This window comes from Helicoverpa zea, chromosome 29 (assembly GCF_022581195.2).
Source record: "Helicoverpa zea isolate HzStark_Cry1AcR chromosome 29, ilHelZeax1.1, whole genome shotgun sequence".
NCBI classification, from domain to species: domain Eukaryota; kingdom Metazoa; phylum Arthropoda; class Insecta; order Lepidoptera; family Noctuidae; genus Helicoverpa; species Helicoverpa zea.
Genome location: NC_061480.1, coordinates 30024 through 45707, shown reverse-complemented (window position 1 = coordinate 45707; position 15684 = coordinate 30024). Strand labels below are relative to the sequence as shown.

General features: G+C 47.9%; 3 protein-coding genes across 3 annotated transcripts; all 3 read left to right on the top strand.

Moving 5' to 3' along the window:
* The first annotated feature begins 3399 nt into the window (after positions 1–3399).
* Positions 3400–4283, top strand: LOC124644185 (histone H2B). The gene has a single exon (XM_047183435.1). It carries the CDS (start codon positions 3500–3502, stop codon positions 3872–3874), a length of 375 nt encoding a protein of 124 aa, XP_047039391.1. The 5' UTR covers positions 3400–3499; the 3' UTR covers positions 3875–4283.
* Positions 4284–10678: 6395 nt separating this feature from the next.
* LOC124644183 (histone H3) lies at positions 10679–11276 on the top strand. Its single transcript, XM_047183432.1, has one exon. It carries the CDS (start codon positions 10794–10796, stop codon positions 11202–11204), a length of 411 nt encoding a protein of 136 aa, XP_047039388.1. The 5' UTR covers positions 10679–10793; the 3' UTR covers positions 11205–11276.
* A 1704-nt stretch (positions 11277–12980) lies between these two features.
* LOC124643888 (flocculation protein FLO11-like) lies at positions 12981–13633 on the top strand. Its single transcript, XM_047183015.1, has 2 exons — positions 12981–13479; positions 13578–13633. Exons 1-2 carry the CDS (start codon positions 12981–12983, stop codon positions 13631–13633), a joined length of 555 nt encoding a protein of 184 aa, XP_047038971.1.
* Positions 13634–15684: the final 2051 nt, after the last annotated feature.

The window sequence follows — 15684 nt, the reverse complement described above, 5'->3', positions numbered from 1 at the left end:
TAGTTTTCTAAAATAATTTCTTTTTTTTGATTGGTCAATATTTTTAAAATAAATTCTCCAATTACTTTGTGACCTTGATTACAAACTAAGCTCCGCCCCTTTTGACTCTGATTGGCTGATTAATTAATTTTCTAGAATTATTTCTTTTTTCTGATTGGTTCATATTTTTGGAGAAATGATTATTAGTTTACAAGTCCTGCCTCTTTCATTGTGATAGTAAATACACACATCAAAAGTGTCTAGGGATCAACATATATTTTTGCAATAACTTTTCTCCTGATTGATATTAATTAAAATTTTCTTTAAGGATTCATCAAATAAAGTGTTTTCGTTTGTCACAGTAACGATAAACCAAGTCACCTTTGCACTAATAAAGAAATTTGCCATTTTCCTAATAAAGGGATTTTTGACATTTGAAACACTAACACAAAAGTTCGAAAAAAAAGACTGAAATAACAGTTTTCTTTAAAAGTTTATTGGGTAACTTAAACAATTAATAATCCGTGTTTCTACCGCGAACACTAACAACACAAGAACATCGGTTTGGCATACTCAAAATGAGTTCATCCAAATCACGATGTGGAATGGCCGCCCATGTTCGTTGCAACAACAAAAAAAGGTCTTCTTGCGACTGGATACCCTCCATATTCGGCAGAGCTCTTCTCTGTAGCATATCCCATGCATGCTCAATCGGGTTCAAGTCTGGCGACTGAGCAGGCCAGGGCAGGACATTGATGTTAGCTGCCGCGAGAGTCTGTCTTACAACTCTTGCGGTGTGCGGTCGTGCATTATCATGCATTAACTGAAATAAGGGACCGATTTGCACTTGTAGAGGAACGATGACGTCTGATACAATCGTCTCAGCATAAATTTGAGCGTTGAGGTTGCTTCTGATCCAAATCAACTCAGTTCTTCCGCCGATCCAAATACCCGCCCATACCATGATGGTTCCACCACTATAAGGATGGACTTCCTGGCAGGATTTTAATCGCTGTTGGCGTCCAGGGGTTCTCCAGTGTCGTATACGTCTTGTATCCGGTCTCATACCAAAACGAGACTCATCAGAAAAGCACACGAAACGCCATTGTTCTTCTGCCCAATTTCTGTGTTCAAGAGCCCATTGATATCGAATCCTACGATTGTGCATTGCTATAGGTGGTACCCGTAGCGGTCTTCGGGAATGAAGGTTCACTTCATGCAAGCGGTTTCTGACTGTTTGGTCGCTAATTAAGTTCCCTGAAGAGTGATGAAGCCTCACGGCTAACATCATGGCGGTTATTGTTGGAGCTCTTCGAGTTAAGATTTGAATGTATCGGTCTTGTCTCCGTGTGGTGCAGCGATACCGTCCTCCATGGCGCTCAGCTACGGTACCAGTGCTTCGGTAACGTGTCCAAAGTCGACTGATAACACTCTGACTTGTATTCAGAGCTAAAGCCACAGTACGTTGCCGGGAACCAGCTTCTATCATTCCCACGGCTCTGAGCATTTCTTCCCTGCTTAAATGACGTCGCCGCTCCATAATAACGTTGGTTTTAATCAGTAGTAGGGAAACAGTAGCACTAATAATGTCTTCAATGCGTTGTATGTGTTTATAGGGAAAATATTGACAGCTGATTTTCATCTTTTACTCGAATTTGATTCACAGTTCCTGATTCAAATTATGAAATGCACCAAAAAGGATCCATATAAATTTATAAAATCATAAATTTATTACAAAGCCACATCTCAATCTCAAGAAATCCGCATAAAAATGCTTGATCCCTAGACACTTTTGATGTGTGTAGTTTTATGTACTAATTTTGATGTAGTAAAGAGGAAGTATTTTTTTGTTTGTTTGTACTTTATCGGCTCCAAAACTACTGAATCGATTTGAAAAATAATTAAAAAAAAAAAAAAAAAACAATTTTTTGTTTTTGTGGAGATTGTTTAAAGATATTTTTTTTTTTTTTTTTTTTGGTTAATTTGCTAGAAATTGTATGTTTATTATGAAGTATGTGTTTTTGTTTTGTAATTTTTGAACTGGTTTTGATAAGAGTGTCTAAATGATTGATTTTTGGTGTTAGAAAAAGTATTTAACAGATACATTTAAAGTAACAAGTAAATTAATTTTTCATTTCTTAGTTCTTGTGTTATTTACAAAGTTATTTAAGTCAATTTTATATTAATAAATTAGTATTGATGTTTGTAATTAATTTATTATGTTATTGAATTTCAGTTAAGTTGTTAAATATAAGAAACTAGTAAACTGTGTTTTTGCTGCTGCTCGTCGCCCTCGTATGCAACACACATACAAACAAAAGGCCCTTTTCAGGGCCACAATATGATTCGTCGATACATAATCCAATGTTAAAAAGACAGTTTCTTTATCAGTGTCGTCTCAAAACGTACAAGTACAACGCTGTAGACTAGGCATATTAATTACGTGTGCTAGGATGTTACTCGTCACTGCGCTGCGCCGTGATAATTCTTAGGTTAGGTACATGTTACATACCTTCATTTGCTGCTGCTGCCGCCGCCGCCGCCGCCGCTGCGTAGCCGCGCGCGCTATCGCCGCGCGGCGCACCACCTCGCTGCAGGCGCGCCGTGCTTTGCCTTTCCACGTTACCTGTACAAATTATGTAAATTCATTTATTTAACAGTTTATGTACACATAAATACAGACAAGAATAAATAATAGATTTGAGAGAATTGTACAAGGGCACAGCTTATCTCACAAGAAATTTCTTCCAGCAGGCCCGTTATGGGAGTGTTCGAATTGAAAAGAGATACAGATAGACTGTGTAAAAAGAAAGAAGATATAACCAATAAATAATCACTAACATTAACTACTTAAATACATATACAAACACACATTCATTGAAATAATAATAAAAACATAAGATAATATGTTTCAATTATTCCTACACATATAACACTGATTTTTATTAATAGCAAGGAAAACCTAGGTACTGTTTGCTGAATAACGTAGGCCTACATAATATGTGTTTGTTACTCATAATCGGTCCAGTTGTTTTTGAGTTTATATATTATTACAAACAAATTTTCATCATTTATATATAGGTAATATTTCCTGTATTATAGATATATATTATCTAATGAATGTATGTATGTATGTATGTATTTAAGTATGTACATTACACAATTGTACATTTATCTGTGAAAATGTATGATGTGTTTAATGCATAATTACTGTATTCATTTTCTACAAGCGAATGTTCTCTACATCTCGTCGTGCAAGCGTCCTCCCCACTCCTCCACTCTCCCTCCCCTCCCGCCCCCCGACCCATTGCCCCACCGCCAGTTTTTCGACGTTGAAAGGGCTACGATTGGTCCGCCGGTTCGTCGATTACGGAGCGGATGCCTTGGTGTTTGCGCCGCCGGCTGCCGCATATATAGAAGTGTTCATATCGCGACGTCGTTTTATATTGCTGTCGAACTCCGTTCCGTCAGCACTATACCCGCTCTCGCTCTCGTCTAGTATTGTGTTTTAACAACAACAATGCCGCCCAAGACAAGTGGTAAAGCCGCCAAGAAATCTGGCAAAGCCCAGAAGAACATCTCCAAAACCGACAAGAAGAAGAAGAAGCACAAGAGGAAGGAGAGCTACGCCATCTACATCTACAAGGTGTTGAAGCAGGTGCACCCCGACACCGGTATCTCCAGCAAGGCCATGTCGATCATGAACTCGTTCGTGAACGACATTTTCGAGCGCATCGCCGCCGAAGCTTCCCGTCTCGCCCACTACAACAAGAGGTCCACCATCACGTCGAGGGAGGTCCAAACTTCCGTCAGGCTCCTGCTGCCCGGTGAGCTCGCCAAGCACGCCGTCAGTGAAGGCACCAAGGCCGTCACCAAGTACACCAGCTCTAAATGAGCGGCCGGCAGCTAGCGAAAGCAGCCGCCGACGCCTCCTCGTGACCGCCGCGTTTGTGGACGACGTCGCCGTGTCGTGTCGTGTCGCCGAGCCAGTGTTTGTTGTTCGCGTGTGTTCCGGGTGTGTGCGCCATGGTGTTTTATGCGAGTGTTGATCGATTGCGTCGTCGTGTGGGTTTACGTATATATATACACATAGGTATCTTACTTACCTATTTATTATGTACGTACGCGCACACGCACGGGCGCTTATCGAGATGCATTTCGATAACCACGCCACCAGACGCCACGAACCGCCGCCACGTCGAAAATCTGGCCACGAGCACGCACGCACCGACTGCACCGCACCGCCGCACCGCCACAGGGGATGGCTGGATAACAAAACAAAAGGCCCTTTTCAGGGCCACAAATGTAATCATGTGAAAGATGATAATTTCACGTTTCTTGAATCAGATGCTCGTCAAAACGTAGTTTATTTACACACAGTATATTACTACTGCCTAATAAATATATAAGAGGTATATTGAGTATATCGCATACACACAAACAAATTTTCGCAGCTAGACATACAACAAAGTATAGGCAATATAACAGATAGGAGTACAGAATAATACTATTATTATAGATACATGATCAATATTGCGATACACAGACACCTAGTACTTACGTATTCCATTGAAAAATGATGTTGCAAATAAATAAATAAATGAATGAAGAGTTTTTACACGGACGGACAAAGTCAAAATTCGATATTAAACAAACGAACGTATATAAATACATAAATAATATACCCTACCTCCCTATAAAACCATACTGCCTGTGTGATACATATTATGTATAGATCTGCACCTATAGCATTATTTTCTTCCTAACGTTACACAGTTATCATAAAATACATACTAACAACAACATAGACGAATAATATAAAAAATATAATACTGTATATATATTATATATACAATAAATAAGTATATAAATAAATCCGAATAGGATAAAAATTATAAAATACAACTTCTTTTTCTTTTTTAACGTTTTGTTGATTTCGGAAATTTTCGCGCCAGACAGAGACAGAGGGCGCTAGTCGCTCGCTCAGTCACCCAGTTTTTTTTTTTTTTTTTTTTTTTGGTATGGCATCTCGCAGTTCAGCCTAGGAGGCCGTGTACTGCTTAACCGGACTTTTCCCTGTGGATGCCTAGATTTTAAGGCCTCCAGCCAGGGGCGTAAAACAACTTATAAACTAAGCGACTGCGCTAAGGGTACCCCCTGTGGGGTCGGACCTCGGCTTAGGGCGTCGCTGGGGAGGCAGCAAAGGGACAGGCTGGATCATATGATCATTATTATTAAATGGGGAATTTAAAGCTACTGGCTCAGCTCGCGGGCTGGCTCGATGAGCAAGGGTCGGGAGGACAGAGATCGGGACGTCGCGGCGGACCTCGGCGGCGAGGTTTGTACGAACGCGGTTTGTATTTGTGTAGGGTGCTAGTGAGTTTACTACTCTCTTGGAGGACAGTTATCTCATCGTCAGGTTCTAGAAGGGCATGCCTAGGGCGGCGAATCCTACTGATGCGGGAGGGAGTGTAATTACTGGCTGACACGATAAGTGAGTTATCGTGTTTCTCAGCGCGTTCGAAGTACCGTATGGCGGCACGCTTCATATACTGGCGGATGGTGGGGATTTTTAAGTCGAGATGAAGAATGTCATTTCGAACATAATAGGGAGCTCCTGTGATTTTCCGTAAAGCACGGTTTTGAAGGGCCTGCATTCTGTGAAGGCGGCGATGGCTTGCCTGTGCGAACACAGGGCAAGCATACGTCATGACGGGGCGTATGCACGATACGTAGAGGCGTAACTTGCATTTAAGAGATAATTTGCTCTTTGAATTGAGCAAGAAGTGCAATCTGCCGTACACAAAGGCTGCTCTAGAGCGCACCTTACGTATGTGCTCGGCGAATGAGAGGCGCTGGTCTAAGATTACACCTAGATATTTGGCATGCTCCTTCCAAGGAATCGGCCTACCAAACATGGTGACTGACGGGGGCGCGGGAGGAAGCCTACGGCGAGGGCTCGAAAAGAGTATGGCCTGGCTTTTGTCGGGGTGGAGTTCGATTCTCCATAGCCTAGTCCAGACACCTAGGGTGTTGCAATAGGCTTGGAGATGTCTCACTATGGCGGCTGGGCTGCGGCCTGAGCAGTAGATTGCCGTGTCGTCGGCGAATAGGGCTAATTGAACATGCTTGTTCTTAGGAATATCGCTAGTGTATAGCGTGAAGAGGATGGGGGAGAGTACCGAGCCTTGTGGGACGCCAGCTTTTATAGGGTGGGCCGAAGAAAGAGTGCCGTCAATGCGATAGCGAAAGGTGCGATTCGACAAAAAGTCTCGTAAGATGACGACGAGACGGTCTGGGACACCGAGTTGGTAAAGCTTGTAAATCAAGCCTTTGTGCCAGACTTTGTCGAATGCCTTTGCTATATCGAAGAGAATCGTACCGGTGAGTTGGCCACGTTGGAATCCGTGGCTCACACCTTCCACGATGCGGTGGACTTGTTGGACACAAGAGTGATGGGTTCGAAAACCAAACTGTTCTAATGGAATAAGACTCTTTGCTTCGACGTAATCATTGAGACGTTTATAGATAAGTATCTCGTAGATCTTGCCGAACACATTGAGTAAACTGATAGGGCGATAGCTGGACGGGTCTGATTTTGGTTTACCGGGTTTGGGAATACCGATTACGGTTGCCTCTTTCCATGCCTGTGGGAACAGGTTATGGGTCATGGCGCAATTGAAGATCGCGGTCATGAGCATTACGAGGGAAGCGGGTAGGATTTTGAAAACTTTATTGGTTATTCTATCTGGGCCCGGAGCTTTACGGGGTTTGAGACGTTTGATGATCTCTGCCACTTCGTCTGGAGTGACGGGAGGCAAGGGATCGTCGGGGTCTTCTTGCGGTGGTAGGGAGGATCTGCGCTCGACCTCGGCTTCGACCTTTAGTAGGTGAGCCGGGTCGACCGGTTGGGTACTAGGCGAGCATTGAGCCTCGAGGCTGTCGGCCAGACATTCCGCTTTTTCATCGTCCTCGAAGGCGAGGGAATTGTCGGGGCGTTTGATCGGCGGGGTGGAAGCTACTTCATCGGATTTGAGTTTCCTTTGAAGCTGCCAGAAGGCTTGATGAGTCGGCTCGAGTTCGCTCAGCGTCTTGTCCCAGCGCGTTTGACGCATCTCAGCAAGGCGTTCCTTTACAGCACGCTGTAAGTTACGCATGTGAGACTTGTTAGCGTCGCAGGGAAAAGTACTGTAGGCACGGACAGCCGCGTTCTTCTCGGTCACCAGAGCACGCACGTCATCCGGGAGTTTGAAGCGATGAAAGCTCGTCGCTTCAACTCTACGTGAACACTTGTCCACGGTGGATTGTACGTGCTCGGTGAACGAGCCGATCGCGCCCGTCATGTCAGCGACTGAGTTGATTTCATCGGGAATTGATTCTAACTGGGCGGAGGAGGATTTTAAGCTTTCGCTTAGCATTCTCCAGTCCGTGACAATCTGGGTGGGAGGAGGGCGATCCGGGTCGAGTGGGCCTGAGCGCGAGGCTAGTTCCACAAGAACCGGTCTGTGGTCGGAGGTGAGCTCGTGTAGTACCTCGATCGAATGTAAACGTAAGTTTACGTTCTTGAGGAGCGCTACATCGAGAACGTCGGGAAGGTGGTCGACTATATTAGGAAAGTGAGTGGGATGCATCGGAGCGATGACGTCGAAGTTGAGGGATTCACACTGATTGAATAGCAACCTGCCTCTTGGAGAAGTAGTGTTGCTATTCCAGGCGGGATGTTTGGCGTTTAGATCGCCTGCTATTATTACAGAGTCGCTCAGGCCTAGTAAGGCTCTGAGATCGTTCGTGAAAAGGATCGGGTCGTAGGACTGAAAGGATGAGGACGTGGGAGGGCAGTAGGCCGATACGAGAGTGATCGACTGGTGCTGGGACATGGCTAGTCGACAGATTGAGGCTTCAATGCAGCTTAAGTCGGGGGGAGTGATCTCTACACAATGTAGCGATCTTTTATAATAGATAAGCGTGCCGCCTTTGTGGCGTGTGATCCTGTCATTTCTAATTAACTTATAGTTAGCTATATTAGGGCCGCGTACACGCGGCTTTAGGAAGGTCTCTTGTACGAGAAGAATGTCTATCTTATGGGATTGTAGGAAGGCGGAAATCTCGTCGCGTTGGCCGAGAATACCGTTGGCATTATAATAGCCAAGCCTAAGGGAATGGGGTTTAATTTTGGATGTATTATCCATTTCTATTTCCTAAAGTGAGGCAGGTTTTGAACTGCCTGGGCGACGTCTGAATACTCCTGCATAACGGAGTAGAGTTTGATAAGGTCGCCATTGCTGGCGACTATCTCCCTCGAAAGTTGTTGAGCTCTGTCGCTCGTGAATACACTGAACGTGCTCAGTATAACGTTCATAGAACTGAGCGCTGATACTGGGCTAGAAGAGGGCGCGATCGCTTGCGCTTGCGCGGGCTTGGCGGCTATAGGAGCCGCGGAGGGCGCGGAGGGAAGGACGGGAGGGACGCGAGGTAAGCTCGCGGGCGCCGCGGTGGGATTATTCACCGGGGCGGGAGTTGGCTGGTGCTGAGTTGGCCTCGGGGTTGGAAAGGCTCTCTGATGGTTGAGAGGGTTCCATGGGGAGGGCCGTTGTGGGCTGAGACGCTCGGGAAGTTGAGCGGTAGGTAGCCTCGCTGATGGGCTTTCCCTTAGCTGGCGGGCGTTTGCACGCTTGGCCAGCTTGGGAGACGTTTTTGGGGCCTTTGGGCAGCCGCGGTAGTTGGCGGGATGACCTGAGGCGCCGCAGAGTACACAGCTCGGAGGCTCGGTGCACAGAGTGCGGTCCTTGGGTCGCGGGCAGTCGGAGGTGCCGTGTTGGCCTAGGCATTTCACGCACCTAGGCTGGGCGAAACAGTTGCGCTGTGAGTGACCCCACAGTTGGCAACGGTGGCATTGGGATACAATGCCAGATCTATTTGGCTTCTCGATTGAGATGCCGGTTAAATTACATACCGATTTGATGTTAAAAATCGGGTGGATTTTAGAAGGACACGGCTCGCATACTACGAGCACCATGTCGAAGGCGTGGCCGCTGCGGGCGCGGTGCATCCTATGGACTTGCGTCGCAGGGATGTTTTGTGACTTAAGGTCACTTAAAATGTCATCCGAAGGGATTTCCTTCGGAATACGGGTAATGACGACCCGGAGAGGTTTTTCCTCGGGGAGGGAGTATGTGTGGAACGAAATGTTCCTCGCTCTTAGCGCTTTAGTTATCTCCCTATAGTCGTCTGACGTAGGGAGGACGATTTTTATACCGTTGCCGGTATTGGAGGCCGATCTGTAGTTGATCTTACGATCAACACACAGCTTGGACACTTCGGTCCATTTTGCCTTGTCCTGTAAGTATACAGGCGGCGGAGGTTTGTTTTTTGGTGCGCTTTTGGGCTTAGCGGCACCTTGGGAGGAAGCGACCTGCGAGGTCGAGGGTGACGGGGCGGGGGATGCTGTAGACACAGCGGGCGGGCTAGGGAGAGGAGATGCGACAAGGGCGATGGTCTTGCGCGCCTTGTCGTTGTTTTTGTTCTTTTTCCTCTTACCTCCCTGTACGACGGTGAAGTCGTCGTCGGAGGAAGAGGAGTCAGAGGGCTCGGAGGGTTGAGCATCCTCCGGGACGGGTGAGGCAGAGCGGGAGGACGAGGTGTCCATGCATTCGGCGTCGACGTTTGACGCAGGTGCACTCGCCTGAGTTATTTCCATTGTCTGTGAGACAATGGGATTAGGAACAATGGTCGAGTGCAGCTGGGCATCGACCATTGTATTGGGGATTACCGTTTCCGCTAATGCGGCGGTTTTCCCCGAAGAGACGATTATAGGCTCAACAATGGGGCGCGACACAGCTGCGCCGGCCTCCTTTGTTGAGCCGTTATCGGTGATAATACAATAGCGCGCTAGGCGCGGGTCCTTGATATCAAGGTTGTTGATCATGTCGCCATATTTGGCGACAATGTCTTGGTCCTTGAGGAGGACCTCGAAGAAGAATTTATAGACTTCGGTAGTCATTTTCCCGTGAGGGAAGAGGGCTACCGAGCTAAAAGAGATGGGGGCCTAATTATAAAAACCTAAGACCTATTTCCTATCTCCCCGGGTGGATGGGCCCGGGGATGTGTAACCCTCCCTGCCGGGTATAGGCAGGGAGGTGAGTACCTATTGGTGAGCCCTAAGCTTGTAAACCGTTCGCCAGTCTTATTGTGCGAACGGGCCCTAGCCAGTCTAGTGCGAAGGGTATAGAGATACCCAACCGACACCAGGTGTGTAGCTGTGAAAGCAAACCAGATGCAAGGCACGACTAGGAGATCCCCCAAGGCCGAAATCCGAGCTCCCGTCCAATTGACTGCCTTGCCCTGAAGGGGTTCGGCGGGTGTGATTGGGTCAACACCCTCTCGGCTTCGTTGGCACCGTATGGTTTCAACCGAGAACCACGAAACTGTGGCTTTTACCCAGAAGGGGTCAACTGAATTTACTTGACACAAACGTTTTAGAAACAGGATAATCGTCCGCCGCTTTGAAAAAAGCAGCTTTAGATTGATATATTTGTAGTCGGCAGAGCGACTACGGTGAGCGTTACGTCGGGCGTAACAAAGACAAAAGTCGTAAACGGGCGAGCGCAGAGCGACACGTCCGTACACGACGAGAGTCAGAAGTGGAGTGCCAGTCACCCAGTACAGTACGTACAGTATAAATAGAGGCGACGATCGCTTCTGGATTTTTATTCTCTCACGCACGTTCGAACCGTAGAGGTCCGCTCGTTCACGATCAGTTTTCTCGTCATTATTGTTGTGTTTGTACAGTCAGTTCGCTGTTGTATTGTCTAATAATGGCACGTACTAAGCAGACCGCTCGCAAATCCACCGGCGGTAAGGCGCCGAGGAAGCAGCTCGCCACCAAGGCGGCGCGCAAGAGCGCACCGGCCACCGGCGGAGTGAAGAAGCCCCATCGCTACAGGCCCGGCACTGTGGCTCTCCGTGAGATCCGTCGTTACCAGAAGAGTACAGAGCTGTTGATCCGCAAGCTGCCTTTCCAGCGTCTCGTGCGTGAAATCGCCCAGGACTTCAAGACCGATCTCCGCTTCCAGAGCTCCGCTGTTATGGCACTTCAGGAGGCCAGCGAGGCTTACCTCGTCGGTCTCTTCGAGGACACCAACTTGTGCGCTATCCACGCCAAGCGTGTCACCATCATGCCAAAGGACATTCAGCTCGCTCGCAGGATCAGAGGCGAACGTGCTTAAGGTGTCCCGCGCTTGATCAACGGTTGACCGGCGGTGCGCGCTCACACTAAAAAGGCCCTTTTCAGGGCCACATATGATTCTGACAGTTGAAAATGTTTCTTTACATCGGACGTGTCTTAAAAACGTAGCAACAACACACATTCATCTTTGTACTAACTAACTAACTAACTAACTAACTAACTAACTAACTATCTATCTATCTACGTACTTACTTACGTACGTACGTACGTAAGTACATACATACATACATACATACATACATACATACATACATACATATACATCCAAAAATAAATAAATAAATAAATACATACATACATACCTACCTACCTACCTACCTACCTACCTACCTACCTACCTTTCATGTAATTTAATTTAATACCTACTATAGTAGCGTCATGACGATGCCCCCGGGATAAGGTTTTGGAAAACACTCTGTATGAATTTATTTTGTCAAAATTTAAGCTGCTTACATTATTATATATATCACAGTCCTATATATATATATATATAAATAGATAGATAGATAGATAGATGGATAAAAAGCATGTAATATATATGTATATATACTTTTTATTTTTATTCTTAAGATATATTTTCATTCATTTATTAGGTTACTATTATCAAAGTTATGATACCCCCTTAATGGATTAATGAATTAATACAGAAAAAAAAAAAAAAAAAAAAACATACAGGGTGTATAACACCATGTACACCGTGTACTATGTCAATCATAAAAATCATAGATTAAATGCCTAAAATCAACCCATAACGAACGCTTCACCTCTCCCCGCTCACTCCGGATAGAATTCCCCGCCGCCGCCCGCCGAGCTCTCCGTCGCGTCGTGTATAAATAAAGGCCCGGAACACGCGAAGCCGCTCACTCCACTTCTGACTCTCGTCGTGTACGGACGTGTCGCTCTGCGCTCGCCCGTTTACGACTTTTGTCTTTGTTACGCCCGACGTAACGCTCACCGTAGTCGCTCTGCCGACTACAAATATATCAATCTAAAGCTGCTTTTTTCAAAGCGGCGGACGATTATCCTGTTTCTAAAACGTTTGTGTCAAGTAAATTCAGTTGACCCCTTCTGGGTAAAAGCCACAGTTTCGTGGTTCTCGGTTGAAACCATACGGTGCCAACGAAGCCGAGAGGGTGTTGACCCAATCACACCCGCCGAACCCCTTCAGGGCAAGGCAGTCAATTGGACGGGAGCTCGGATTTCGGCCTTGGGGGATCTCCTAGTCGTGCCTTGCATCTGGTTTGCTTTCACAGCTACACACCTGGTGTCGGTTGGGTATCTCTATACCCTTCGCACTAGACTGGCTAGGGCCCGTTCGCACAATAAGACTGGCGAACGGTTTACAAGCTTAGGGCTCACCAATAGGTACTCACCTCCCTGCCTATACCCGGCAGGGAGGGTTACACATCCCCGGGCCCATCCACCCGGGGAGATAGGAGATAGGTTGTTAGGTTTTTATAATTAGGCCCCCACCTCTTTTAGCTCGGTAGCCCTCTTCCCTCACGGGAAAATGACTACCGAAGTCTATAAATTCTTCTTCGAGGTCCTCCTCAAGGACCAAGACATTGTCGCCAAATATGGCGACATGATCAACAACCTTGATATCAAGGACCCGCGCCTAGCGCGCTATTGTATTATCACCGATAACGGCTCAACAAAGGAGGCCGGCGCAGCTGTGTCGCGCCCCATTGTTGAGCCTATAATCGTCTCTTCGGGGAAAACCGCCGCATTAGCGGAAACGGTAATCCCCAATACAATGGTCGATGCCCAGCTGCACTCGACCATTGTTCCTAATCCCATTGTCTCACAGACAATGGAAATAACTCAGGCGAGTGCACCTGCGTCAAACGTCGACGCCGAATGCATGGACACCTCGTCCTCCCGCTCTGCCTCACCCGTCCCAGAGGATGCTCAACCCTCCGAGCCCTCTGACTCCTCTTCCTCCGACGAAGACTTCACCGCCGTACTGGGAGGTAAGAGGAAAAAGAACAAAAACAACGACAAGGCGCGCAAGACCATCGCCCTTGCCGCATCTCCTCTCCCTAGCCCGCCCGCTGTGTCTACAGCATCCCCCGCCCCGTCACCCTCGACCTCGCAGGTCGCTTCCTCCCAAGGTGCCGCTAAGCCCAAAAGCGCACCTAAAAGCAAACCTCCGCCGCCTGTATACTTACAGGACAAGGCGAAATGGACCGAAGTGTCCAAGCTGTGTGTTGATCGTAAGATCAACTACAGATCGGCCTCCAATACCGGCAACGGTATCAAAATCGTCCTCCCTACGTCAGACGACTATAGGGAGATAACTAAAGCGCTAAGAGCGAGGAACATTTCGTTCCATACGTACTCCCTCCCTGAGGAAAAACCTCTCCGGGTCGTCATTACCCGTATTCCGAAGGAAATCCCTTCGGATGACATTTTAAGTGACCTTAAGTCACAAAACATCCCTGCGACGCAAGTCCATAGGATGCACCGCGCCCGCAGCGGCCACGCCTTCGACATGGTGCTCGTAGTATGCGAGCCGTGTCCTTCTAAAATCCACCCGATTTTTAACATCAAATCGGTGTGTAATTTAACCGGCATCTCAATCGAGAAGCCAAATAGATCTGGCATTGTATCCCAATGCCACCGTTGCCAACTGTGGGGTCACTCACAGCGCAACTGTTTCGCCCAGCCTAGGTGCGTGAAATGCCTAGGCCAACACGGCACCTCCGACTGCCCGCGACCCAAGGACCGCACTCTGTGCACCGAGCCTCCGAGCTGTGTACTCTGCGGCGCCTCAGGCCATCCCGCCAACTACCGCGGCTGCCCAAAGGCCCCAAAAACGTCTCCCAAGCTGGCCAAGCGTGCAAACGCCCGCCAGCTAAGGGAAAGCCCATCAGCGAGGCTACCTACCGCTCAACTTCCCGAGCGTCTCAGCCCACAACGGCCCTCCCCATGGAACCCTCTCAACCATCAGAGAGCCTTTCCAACCCCGAGGCCAACTCAGCCCCAGCCAACTCCCGCCCCGGTGAATAATCCACCGCGGCGCCCGCGAGCTTACCTCGCGTCCCTCCCGTCCTTCCCTCCGCGCCCTCCGCGCCCTCCGCGGCTCCTATAGCCGCCAAGCCCGCGCAAGCGCAAGCGATCGCGCCCTCTTCTAGCCCAGTATCAGCGCTCAGTTCTATGAACGTTATACTGAGCACGTTCAGTGTATTCACGAGCGACAGAGCTCAACAACTTTCGAGGGAGATAGTCGCCAGCAATGGCGACCTTATCAAACTCTACTCCGTTATGCAGGAGTATTCAGACGTCGCCCAGGCAGTTCAAAACCTGCCTCACTTTAGGAAATAGAAATGGATAATACATCCAAAATTAAACCCCATTCCCTTAGGCTTGGCTATTATAATGCCAACGGTATTCTCGGCCAACGCGACGAGATTTCCGCCTTCCTACAATCCCATAAGATAGACATTCTTCTCGTACAAGAGACCTTCCTAAAGCCGCGTGTACGCGGCCCTAATATAGCTAACTATAAGTTAATTAGAAATGACAGGATCACACGCCACAAAGGCGGCACGCTTATCTATTATAAAAGATCGCTACATTGTGTAGAGATCACTCCCCCCGACTTAAGCTGCATTGAAGCCTCGATCTGTCGACTAGCCATGTCCCAGCACCAGTCGATCACTCTCGTATCGGCCTACTGCCCTCCCACGTCCTCATCCTTTCAGTCCTACGACCCGATCCTTTTCACGAACGATCTCAGAGCCTTACTAGGCCTGAGCGACTCTGTAATAATAGCAGGCGATCTAAACGCCAAACATCCCGCCTGGAATAGCAACACTACTTCTCCAAGAGGCAGGTTGCTATTCAATCAGTGTGAATCCCTCAACTTCGATGTCATCGCTCCGATGCATCCCACTCACTTTCCTAATATAGTCGACCACCTTCCCGACGTTCTCGATGTAGCGCTCCTCAAGAACGTAAACTTACGTTTACATTCGATCGAGGTACTACACGAGCTCACCTCCGACCACAGACCGGTTCTTGTGGAACTAGCCTCGCGCTCAGGCCCACTCGACCCGGATCGCCCTCCTCCCACCCAGATTGTCACGGACTGGAGAATGCTAAGCGAAAGCTTGAAATCCTCCTCCGCCCAGTTAGAATCAATTCCCGATGAAATCAACTCAGTCGCTGACATGACGGGCGCGATCGGCTCGTTCACCGAGCACGTACAATCCACCGTGGACAAGTGTTCACGTAGAGTTGAAGCGACGAGCTTTCATCGCTTCAAGCTCCCGGATGACGTGCGTGCTCTGGTGACCGAGAAGAACGCGGCTGTCCGTGCCTACAGTACTTTTCCCTGCGACGCTAACAAGTCTCACATGCGTAACTTACAGCGTGCTGTAAAGGAACGCCTTGCTGAGATGCGTCAAACGCGCTGGGACAAGACGCTGAGCGAACTCGAGCCGACTCATCAAGCC

Excerpts from the sequence above, each read along its gene's own strand:
- LOC124644185 (XM_047183435.1), top strand. The coding sequence starts at position 3,500 with ATGCCGCCCAAGACAAGTGGTAAAGCCGCCAAGAAATCTGGCAAAGCC.
- LOC124644183 (XM_047183432.1), top strand. The coding sequence starts at position 10,794 with ATGGCACGTACTAAGCAGACCGCTCGCAAATCCACCGGCGGTAAGGCG.
- LOC124643888 (XM_047183015.1), top strand. The coding sequence starts at position 12,981 with ATGGTCGATGCCCAGCTGCACTCGACCATTGTTCCTAATCCCATTGTC. Across the intron at positions 13,480-13,577 it reads GGCCTCCAATACCGGCAACG|GAAAAACCTCTCCGGGTCGT; the intron begins GTATCAAAATCG and ends TCCCTCCCTGAG.